This window comes from Neophocaena asiaeorientalis, unplaced genomic scaffold (assembly GCF_003031525.2).
Source record: "Neophocaena asiaeorientalis asiaeorientalis breed wild unplaced genomic scaffold, Neophocaena_asiaeorientalis_V1.1 scaffold432, whole genome shotgun sequence".
In the NCBI taxonomy this organism is placed as follows: Eukaryota; Metazoa; Chordata; class Mammalia; order Artiodactyla; family Phocoenidae; genus Neophocaena; species Neophocaena asiaeorientalis.
Window position 1 is genome coordinate 878949 of NW_020174549.1, and position 11354 is coordinate 890302.

The 11354-nt window shown below is 39.5% G+C and overlaps 1 protein-coding gene across 1 annotated transcript in view; it reads right to left on the bottom strand.

Moving 5' to 3' along the window:
- The window catches only part of UGCG (UDP-glucose ceramide glucosyltransferase), a 33743-nt gene extending 22395 nt beyond the window's left edge, over nt 1-11348 (bottom strand). Inside the window, exon 1 of the mRNA XM_024757279.1 lies at nt 11129-11348. Within this exon, the coding sequence (XP_024613047.1) occupies nt 11129-11226 (98 nt within the window). The 5' untranslated portion in view covers nt 11227-11348. The remainder of the gene's footprint in view (nt 1-11128) is intronic.
- Between the last annotated feature and the right edge of the window lie 6 nt (nt 11349-11354).

Genomic DNA, 11354 nt, shown 5'->3' on the forward strand with positions numbered 1-11354 from the left:
ATCACTGGTAATTTTTTTCAAAAACTGCTAATTTTAAGGACATTTTCCACCAAATGTAACTTCTCTGAATTACCAGTTCTGATAAGAGATTTAGAGATATCAAACATTGATGCGACATATAAACAAAAAGGAAGGACTGGAAATTCACAGATTTAAAGATTATTTCATATATATTTGAAGATTAGGGGGCTTCCCTGGTGGCGCAGTGGTTGAGAGTCCGCCTGCCGATGCAGGGGACACGGGTTCGTGCCCCAGTCCGGGAGGATTCCCACATGCCATGGAGCGGCTGGGCCCGTGAGCCATGGCCCCTGAGCCTGAGCGTCGGGAGCCTGTGCTCTGCAATGGGAGAGGCCACACAATGAGGGGCCCGCGTACCGCGGAAAAAAAAAAAAGATTAGACCATTATGTTGGTTTTCTTTTTTTTCTTTTTAACATCTTTATTGGAGTATAATTGCTTTACAATGGTGGGTTAGTTTCTGCTGTATAACAAAGTGAATCAGCTATACATATACATATATCCCCATATCCCCTTCCTCTCGCGTCTCCCTCTCACCCTCCCTATCCCACCCCTCTAGGTGGTCACAAAGCTTGGTTTTCTTTTTAAACATGAAGTCAACTCTTATGTATTAAGGAAGATTAAAGGGGGAAAAGGGAATCATCAAAAGTCTCAAATCATGGTTAAAACAGAATAAGTCAAAATATGGGATAAAACATTTAATGTAAAGTTTAAATTATATCCAGTATTTAAGCTAAAATTGTATTCAAGGTTTAAATTATACTCAAAATTTAGGAACCAATTTAAAGTTCTATAGGCGTCATCCAAAAGTATAAAAACAATGCAAGTATGAGAGTGAGACGCATTAAATGTCACAAATTATTATTGCCCAAAATGACCTGTTACTGTTTTATTAGGTGAGCTCTCCTTTAAGACTTAAATGGGTTCTCAGTTGGGCAGAGGTGCTGCATAGTCCTGGCTTCTCGAAATCCCTCCATCCTCAGAGCCTGGCTCAAAGTGTTGGATTCTGTAGCCACATGAATCCCCCCCTTCCCTTGGCTCTGCTGGAGGGAGAGACTGTCACCCTCAGAGCTGAGAGGCAGAGGCAAGATAATTGCCACAATGCTGCACGTATAACTACAAAGCAACTACTGGTTACTATGTAATTCAATCAATACCACCGTCTCTCCTGAAGATATTTTCAGGCATTCCAAAGTGGACAGTATTCTGTTTTGTTGACCATTAAATCACCACACCTAACACAGTCCCCAAAGCAAAGACTACAAGGCAGCCTTCCTCCCGGGGGTCCAGGCCTGAGAGAAAGCCCCTCCCCGCAGCCCCTAATACCCGGCAAGCTCTCAGTCAGTGGCAGCATGTCCAGGTACCAGGACCAGCAGATCCACAGTCTGGGATTTTAATACTTTTCTTAGTTCTCTTGAAACAGAATCTCCCCATCTAACATGCATGTCCATTTGATTTTCAGAAATTTGATTTTATTACATTTTCAGGAACACATTAGGTAAAAGAGGAATGAACCTCTTATATACTAGCCAATGGTTTTGATTGGCTTCATTTTTGAAGAATAAAATGATCCTGAAACTAAGGGAGCAACTGGGGAAGACAAGAAAGCGGGGTAAATTTTCAATACGTCTCATTTTCCCAAGGAATTATTTCTAAATTACACTTGAAGTTGAGAGCTGGAATCAAAAGAAAAAAAGAAAATCGAATTCATGTAATTAAGGCATGTCACTGTCAAAGACAGGGAGGGGCAGATGCTCACAGCAAGCTGCCGCAGGGCTGTACCCGCCAGCTGCAAGGACAGGGAACAGAAGGGTAGGTACCATCTGAGGCACTTTCTCAGAGGAAGAGTCACTTCAGTCTAAAAGGTCACGAGAGATGAATCACGAGCAAGAAAGACAGGCCTTCAGGGTCCTGCTTTCCGTTGCGAGCTAGAAGGACATCTATTCAAGGAACACTTCAAAGAACTCCAAGGGATGCTAAGGAGTATTCCGGAATATTCTGCTGGGCTTTATGGCTGCTTTGGCCTGATGAATCTTCATGGCCTCTCTGCCTAAGGGTTTTCAACTTGTGAGCTGATAGGATGGCCTTGTTTTTCCTCGTTTATTTTTATTTCCTAACATCTCAGTCTCTAAAATTCTTACTGTCCTTTCCATCATTTTAGTTGTTTTATCTTTCATATCTTTTAGTCTCCCCTCTGCCCCTACTCAACAGTTTATTTAATGGTTTGCACCATTTTAAAATGACTGACGGTGCAGTTTTGTATTCGAATTCAGTTTTGAGCGGCAGGGGGGCCTGGAATGAAGGGAAACTTCTGGGAGAGGGCTGGCTGTGCTCGTCCCCTTCTGTCAGCCCCTTGCAGCAACCTTAAGACAGCGCTACACATCCCAAAAGTGAGGCACAAGAATCTCCCTAGAAGCTTCTAAGGGAGAAGATGGATTCCTTGAGGGCAAAGTTCACCTTGCTCAACAGTCCCAGACTGTGCTGTGCAACTCAGCTGAACCAACTTCTCTGACATTAGGAATTTTCTCCTCTGCTCCATGCCATCAAGGTTGTTAATGTTTCATGTAAAATTAAGTCGATTGCTTGATCAGCAGATCCCCTACTTCATATAGTCCATGCCAGCAATTCCCAATGATAAAAGCCTTCTGTTGTTGTTGTTAGCTATGATTGTGCCCTGGAAGGCTGCTACTCTGTTTAATAATCAGTATGTGTCATGACTAATGTTACTTCCATATCGCATTTATCTTGTCAAAAATGGTACTGCAGCAAAATGGGCTTCATCGGCAACACAAAGCATACCTGGTGCAACATTAACTTTGTAGACACAAGATTCCCCAGAGGACACAGAACCACCAATAGTGAGTTAGCTTTATAGGAAAACACAAACTATTTCCAAGGGACAACGGACTTGTACACTACAAAACACAAAAGATTCCATCACCATAAAAAACAAAGAGGAGATCTTTATTAATTTTGCTCCCGCTCCCTCCCCAAAAAAACTCCACTCACTCACCCTTTGGTGACAAGAGTCAGCCCTAGTGTATGGGAAATAAATAGATCAAGGTATTTTGCTAACAGCAACTAATGGCTTTGCAATTTCCCAAAGGGCAGATCTAAGTGTAAAGATTATGATGGCACGACAGGTATTCCCTTTGGAAAACCGTGGGGGGAAGATTCAAATCTAACAAATAATTTGTGGGTTATTACGTTATTGATACGGCCCTGTTTCTAGTTGAACCACGATTAGTTAGAAATAGTGCGATAAAGATTCCATTTGGTCCAATTAATTTCATTAAAGACCATGGCCACTGAATGCATCCCAAATTCTGTCCATCTACCTCAAATCACAATGGCCAAATGACACTAAGTTAATGAGTGAGCAAGAATCCCACCATTACTACTGGAAAAAATTCAAAGATCATTCATTCGACATGCAATAATTGAGTGCCAAGTAGCACTGAAGATACAATAGTAATACACCTCCTTAAGGCAAGGATATACAATGGAGAAAAGACAGTCTCTTCAATAAGTGGTGCTGGGAAAACTGGACAGCTACATGTAAAAGAATGAAATTAGAACACTCCCTAACACCATACACAAAAGTAAACTCAAAATGGAGTAAAGACCTAAATGTAAGACTGGACACTATAAAACTCTTAGAGGAAAACATAGGCAGAACACTCTGACATAAATCACAGCAAGATCTTTTTTGACCCACCTTGTAGAGTAATAGAAATAAAAACAAATGGAACCTAATGAAACTTAAAAGCTTTTGCACAGCAAAGAAAACTATAATCAAGAAGAAAAGACAACCCTCAGAGTGGGAGAAAATATTTGCAAAAGAATCTACGGACAGTGGATTAATCTCCAAATATATAAACAGCTCATGCAGGTCAATATTAAAAAAACAAACAACCCAATCAAAAAATGGGCAGAAGACCTAAATAGACATTTCTCCAAAGAAGACATACAGATGGCCAAGAAGCACATGAAAAGCTGCTCAACATCACTAATTATTAGAGAAATGCAAATCAAAACTACAGTGAGGTATCACCTCACACCGGTTAGAATGGGCATCATCAGAAAATCTGCAAATAAATGCTGGAGAGGGTGTGGAAAAGGGAACCCTCTTGCACTGTTGGTGGGAATGTAAATTGATACAGCCACTATGGAGAACAGTATGGAGGTTCCTTAAAAAACTAAAAATAGAATTACCATATGACCCAGCAATCCCACTACTGGGCATATACCCAGAGAAAACCATAATTCAAAAAGACACATGCTGCGACTTCCCTGGTGGTACAGTGGTTAAGAATCTGCCTGCCAATGTAGGCGACACGGGTTCGAGCCTTGGACAGGAAGATCCTACATGCTGCAGAGCAACTAAGCCCTTGCACCACGACTACTGAGCCTGTGCTCTAGAGCCCGCGTGCCACAACTACTGAAGCCTGTGCACCTAGAGCCCATGCTCTGCAACAAGAGAAGCCACCGCAATGAGAAGCCCGTGCACCGCAACAAAGAGTAGCCCCCGCTCACCACAACTAGAGAAAGCCTGCACACAGCAACAAAGACCCAACTCAGCCAAAAATAAATTAATTAATTAAAAAAAAAAAAGACACATGCACCCCAATGTTCACTGCAGCACTATTTACAATAGCCAGGTCATGGAAGCAACCTAAATGCCCATCAACAGACAAATGGATAAAGAAGATGTGGTACATATATACAATGGAATATTACTCAGCCATAAAAAGGAATGAAATTGGGTCATTTGTAGAGACGTGGATGGATCTAGAGACTGTCATACAGAGTGAAGTAAGTCAGAAAGAGAAAAATATCGTATATTAACGCATATATGTGGAATGTAGAAAAATGGTGCAGATGAACCGGTTTGCAAGGCAGAAATAGAGACACAGATGTAGAGAACAAACATAGATACCAAGGGGGGAGAGTGAGGGCAGGTGGTGGTGGTGGTGGGATGAATTGGGAGATTGGGATTGACATATATACACTAATGTGTATAAAATAGATAACTAATAAGAATATGCTGTATAAAAAATAAATAAACATGTAAAAAAAAAAAAAGACACCTCCTTACCCTCAAAAGCTTATAATCTAAGTGGGGAAAGAGACAACGGAACACCTATTTATTTAGATGGGTAAATTCAAGATACTGTGGAAGGACATAGAGGGGGTGCCAATTCCAATAAAGAGCTAAAGTCGACAATGACTTGAATGAGTAGGAGTTAGTAAAACAAAAAGGAAGGAGGGAGAGAAGGGGAAGAAAAGGAAGGAAAGAGAGTTCTAAAGAAAATGACATTGCATATTCAAGGAAGGCCAGTAATTCAGTGTTGCTGGAGAAACAGGCACAGGGGATGGCTCAGCTCCTACAGAACTATACATGTCTTGTTAAGGAATTTGAATTTTAACCTGAAGGCAAGTGGGGAACCATGGTAAGATTTTAAGCACATGATCCAAGATTACTGCACCAGAAAGATTAGGTTACAATAAGAAAAATAAAGTAGATAAGGAGCAAAGCTGTAGGTAAAGACACCAGAGAGTAGAGAGAGTTCAATAATCTAGGGCAGAGATAACATGCACTGAACTAATAATGCAGGTAGGAAAAGGGAGGAATGATGGATCAAGAGAGTCGTCACTAAATATTAAATCTGAATTACAGTTTCCTTTCTGCTTTTTAAAGCTATCACAATATAGTCCAATTCCGTATCTACCCCAGGCTCAGGTTCAAGGGGCTCAATTGCCTTATTCGTGCACCCAAAAGTGGTTCTGGTAGCAATGACCCTGACTGATCAACATCTGTCCAAAGTCCAAGTGCATCCTCAGGAATAAACCCAGAAGATAAGCTCTCAATTTACATTCTACTAAGGCTCAGAACATCAACGTATTAATGAATTTAAGGCAAAAAAAAAAAAATCATATTATCTAAAAATAATATTTGAAATGCTAAAATTCACATTAAAAACACAATTACTTTCTAACAGGAAGTTTATCACAGTTATCCTGATACAGTGAGTATTTAAACTCCATTCAAAAGCTGTGCAGCAGGTATAAAAGTTGTTATACTAGAAAAATTAGGAAAGGCAGAATTAACTTGAGAAAAAGTCTTCAGGAAAAGGACCTCTGCTTTAGTAGAGGACAGTTAATATTTATGGATACAAGAAGTATTTCCACCATACCCTGGCACCTCCAGTCAATTAATAGAAAAGATAAAGCCTATCACTAAACATTAGGATACCATGTGTAGAGGGGAAAAAATGATAAATCCAAGGAGGGAGAGCGATGGGGGAGTGAGACGAGAAAAAAGCAAGGTGTCTTGCTTAGATACTCTTATCTAGCAGTATGGCTCCTAACGGCTAAACAGGGAAGAAAACAGCAGCCCCCAAGCTATCAAACCACACTAGCTCTCAAAAAAGGAAAAAAATCCATAAAGATCACTTAACCAACTCCGCCTACAGAGGATATAATCATTAGTGTTTTTGTTGTTGTTGTGTTTTGTTTTGTTTTAGGAAAAATAATCTTCAAAATAAGAGCCCTGAATTTCAAATGCTCTAATCTGAATGTTATCTTTAACATTATAGGGGAACTCCCTGGTGGTCCAGCGGTTAGGAGTCATCGCTTTCACTACCACGGGACTGGGGTTCAATCCCTGGTCAGGGAACTAAGATCCCGCAAGCCATGGGGGGGCGAGGGGGAGACATTATAGGCAAAATCCCACAAATGTCTGCCATCTAAAATATGTTATGAAATGACTAGGCATCAGTCGATACTAAATCTGGAAAGGAGCAAAGCAGTAGGTAGAGATACCAGTGAGCAGAAAATATTGAAAATAATGGTTCTCTAGTTTATAGGTCATCTCAATTTTTTAAATTGTAGGCATATAGGAATTGTAAGATATTTATGAAATTGGAGCAAAAAATTTCATTGAACAGTTGTTCATTGTATTAATCACATTCAGCTCCATTTTTAAAATACAGTCCAATACTTAGCTCTTTATCTCATTTTAAGAAGTTACAAATACAATAGAACATTGAATCTAAATTAACTAGATACCATTACACACTGTATTCAATTTTTTAAAAATAATCACTGGTTTTAAAAAAGAATGTTTTATCGTTTTTCTCAGCAATTTTACTACAGTGTTTGTATTACTTAAACATTTGTAAACATTAGTAGCTCACAGATTATGCTCCTTAATCTGATGACCAGATATGGAGCCATATAAGGTTTTGAAAATAGGCTCCAATTCCACCAGTTGCAGGCACAAGGTTTTAGGAGAGGACCAATATATGATTATTTTATTTATACTTTACCTCACTTAAAAAGGATTTGAGAGGACACAGAACACCTGTTCAGAAAATATATTCTTCAATAAAATACAGAATGCTTAGCACAATATTTTAACCAAAATATCATTGCCAATGTTCTTTAACCTTGCTTGTCAAAATGTGGAGATTATCAAATTTGCAATTTTACTAAATACAGAAGAGAGGAGAGGACAAAACCTTAGGGCTCTGCTTGAAAACAACTCATTAAATTGGGAAGTATCTTTACTTAAGTAAGAAAGGAATCAAATCAAACATGTAAATAATTTTGATGGTGGGATGAGATGAAAGGAACTTAATTTTTAAAAAGGCAAGATTTAATTTATACATAAATTAAGCTGTTGATTATTTACTTTATGTTCAGTTATCCATTTCAGAAAGATAGAAGATTCCTACTCATCTGTTATAAACTAATTGCATTTTCTCTATTCTATTTTCACATAACTTTTCTGAATCCTGTTACTGTCAATATAAAAGGTAACTCTATGGGGCATTGGAAGAGAAATACAAAGACTCTACAGTATCTTAACTAAGCTCAAGTTTGTACTAGTCTCAAAAACTAGAAGTATTTTAAGTAAAAAAGTATTTAAGAAAATTCTGCAGTTTATCATGAAGCACAAAATAACTTAAAACTATTCTGGAGTTGTCACAGTCTAAGAGTATAAACTTCCCCAGATGGTTATTTGAAGTATTAAGCTACATCATCAGTGTGAAAGAAGTGTGGCTTTATCATTATGTATCCATCATAGAGGGAAGGGGATCCATCATGGTCCTATGTTGAAAGAAGTCAACTTTCTTCAAATCAAGCTGTGAATTTAACAATTCCAATTTAAATACAAGATTACTTAGAGTCTGAAAAAAAAAGGTTCTAAAGTTCATTTTAAAATAAAAGTGTATAAAAAGTTAAAAATTTGCCTAAGAATAAGGAGGGGCTGGCCTCGCCAGTAATATGGTAATAAAGGTAATAATACTTCATTCATTAAAACAGTGGATACTGGTACACTTTGTAAGGGTAAAGTGTAAAAAAAGAATCTAAGAAAACTCAAAATACTAAAAGAAAAACATACTTACTATATAATAGTTGGGGGAAATGGAGAAGATAAAAAAGTTTACCAGTCAGGAAAAAAAAAAAAAAGACTTGACAACCTAAAACACACAGGTACACACTTTTTCTCCATGTTAAATACATGTACAAAGTTGAAAGACAAAACAAAACAAAAACAAGACAAAACAAAAAAAAAAAACAAGGTGGTCAAAAACTGCAACATATCACAGAAGAACAATCTTCCTATTAAAAAGATTAACACAGCAATACATTGCAGCACAGGTAAAAGACTGAGTATGAAATTTACAACTAAATGTAACTAGTATTAAATATATGAAAAACATTCAATGGAACTAGTAATTAAAGAAATGAAAATAAAAAACAGAAAACAGTAAAAAGCCTGATACTTAGTAAGGGGAAATGCGGACCATCATACAATGTTACAAGGACTATGAATAGCTACAACCTTCCTATAGGGAAATATGTAACAAAGTTTAAAATGTGCACCACTTCTGGCCCAATAATTCCTCTTTCAGAATGTAAACTAAGGAGATCATCTCTCAAAGATGTAAGCATATGAATTCATCACCATGTTGTTTGTAATCTTGACAAATTGAAAATAAACTAAATGCCCATCAATAATAACAATGAATACATATTAGTACCTCATAAACAAAAATGTCATGCATGTATTAAAAATGATGGAGAGATCATAAATTTATTTTTTTAATTATTTATTTATTTTTTGGCTGCGTTGGTCTTTGTTGCAGTGCACGGGCGTCTCACTGAGGTGGCTTGTTGCAGAGCACAGGCTATAGGTGCGTGAGCTTCAGTAGTTGTGGCACGCAGGCTCAGTAGTTGTGGCTCACAGGGTCTAGAGCGCAAGCTCAGTAGTTGTGGCACATGGGCTTAGTTGCTCTACGGCATGTGGGATCTTCCCCAACCAGGGCTCGAATCCATGTCCCCTGCATTGGCAGGCTGATTCTTAACTACTGCGCCACCAGGGAAGTCCCTCATACATTTATTGACATGAGAAAATTACTCAAGATATTTTACATCGACGCTCCATGTGAGCAGGGGCCCTGGATATATTGTTCTTCAATCTTATTTCTAGCACCTAGAACAGTGCCTTGTATACACAAAAGAGCTTCCCAGAAAGTATTTATTAAATAGATGAATTTTGAGGCTGGTGAAAGAACAACCATAATATGGTTCCTTTCTCTCTCCCTCCTTACCTCCCTCCCTTCCTTTCCCTCCCCCCACAGAAATATAATTGGAAGGATAGTCACTTAAGGTTGACAGGTAATGGAGTTTTGGTGTGTGTGTTGAACTTTCTTCTTTCTTCCTCTCCGTACTGTCTAAATGCTCTATATAGTAAGCGTGTCTTATTTTTATGATTGGAAAAAGTGACAGAATTGTTTTTTAAGAACTCATATATTTAAAATGAACTCCAGAGTGTTCAGTGCCTACAGCTCACAAACTCCAAAACCTAAGATCAACAGTGTCCAAGAAGCATTTTTCTTTAATCTTCAAAGAAATATCAGTATGCCTTGTACAATGTAGCATCTTTCTCCAGTACCAGGAAATGCCACACTATACTAATAAAATGCAGCATTTCCAAAAGGAAAAAGCACACTTTTTCTGTAGTGAAAAGGAAAAAAAACTATAAGTAATTAATTTCTTAAAGTTCTCCCCTCTCTTCTACTAACATATACCCTATTCTAATGGGTGGTAAAGATCACTATGCACCATCATCTTTTGGGGAGGCTAAAAATCCAGTGAATCCAAGAGTAATGCGCTCTATGCCAATTCTTTCATATCCTCATGAAGGCTTCCTTCATTTTAAAGACATTTGAACAATTGAAATATCAAAAGCAGCTACACATTCTATGTCATATTCATCCATTACCCGGGTTTATTTTATTCATAGTCTTTATCACTATCTGAAATAACCTTATCCGGAATTTTATTATCTGTCTCTCCCTTCTGGAATGTAAGATCTTTGAGGACAGGAATTCTGTCGTGCTCGCCACTGTGTCCCCAGTGAAAGGCAGCTAATGAAAAGGTGGGGGGGGGGGGCACATCTAAACAAGGTAATAAATAAGGAATTGGGAAAAAAAAAAAAAGGAAAGAAAACCACACTGAAATGTACAAGCTGACATGACTCAAGGCTACAACGCCAGCTCTGACATTTGGTGGACATTTTTCAAGGTGGACAGGTGCTTCACACCTATCTAAGGACACAGAGTTCTTCCAGGAAGAAGAAAATCCACAGGGAGGTCTCCAGGTGGCTGTGTGCAGCTCACCGAAGGGTGAAAACGATCATCACCATAATAGAAACGTGGCCCAGGTCGAGGGAAAAAAACCAAAACAAAACACAATACACCATACATCTTGGCCCAGATGAAAAACCACACGAATCCCCAACACAATCGAACCAAGCAAGCAACCTTCCGCCTGACACGTAAAAAGAGCATAGTCTCCTTTCCCCTGGCTGTGCAGTTGCCTGAAGCCCAGCCATCCCCTCACTCGCCACTTTTCTCTTCCAATGAACCCCCCGCCCCAGCTGATGCACAGGGAGAGGGAATGGGAGGAAGAGTCTGAGAATTAGCTTTCTCCACCCTCATCCGATCCCAATCCCCTCCAAAGCGAAATTCCTCCCACCCTCGCCTGTCCCCAGGCCTCGACCCCCGCCACGGGATCCTCCAGCTGCCCCTCACTCACGTGTAGATGATGGCCATGAAATGCATCAGCCACAGCACCAAGAAGAGGACGAACCCGAAGACGGCCATTCCCTCCAGGGCCAGGTCCAGCAGCGCCATCCCCCGGCCTGGCCCGCTCCGGCCGCCGCAGCGGACAGCGCTCCCGAAGAGGACAGGATGGGCGCCCGGCGCGGGGTCGCAGAAGTGGAGAGAAAGGTGGCGAGAGGAAGGGGCGGAGGGGGGTGGGG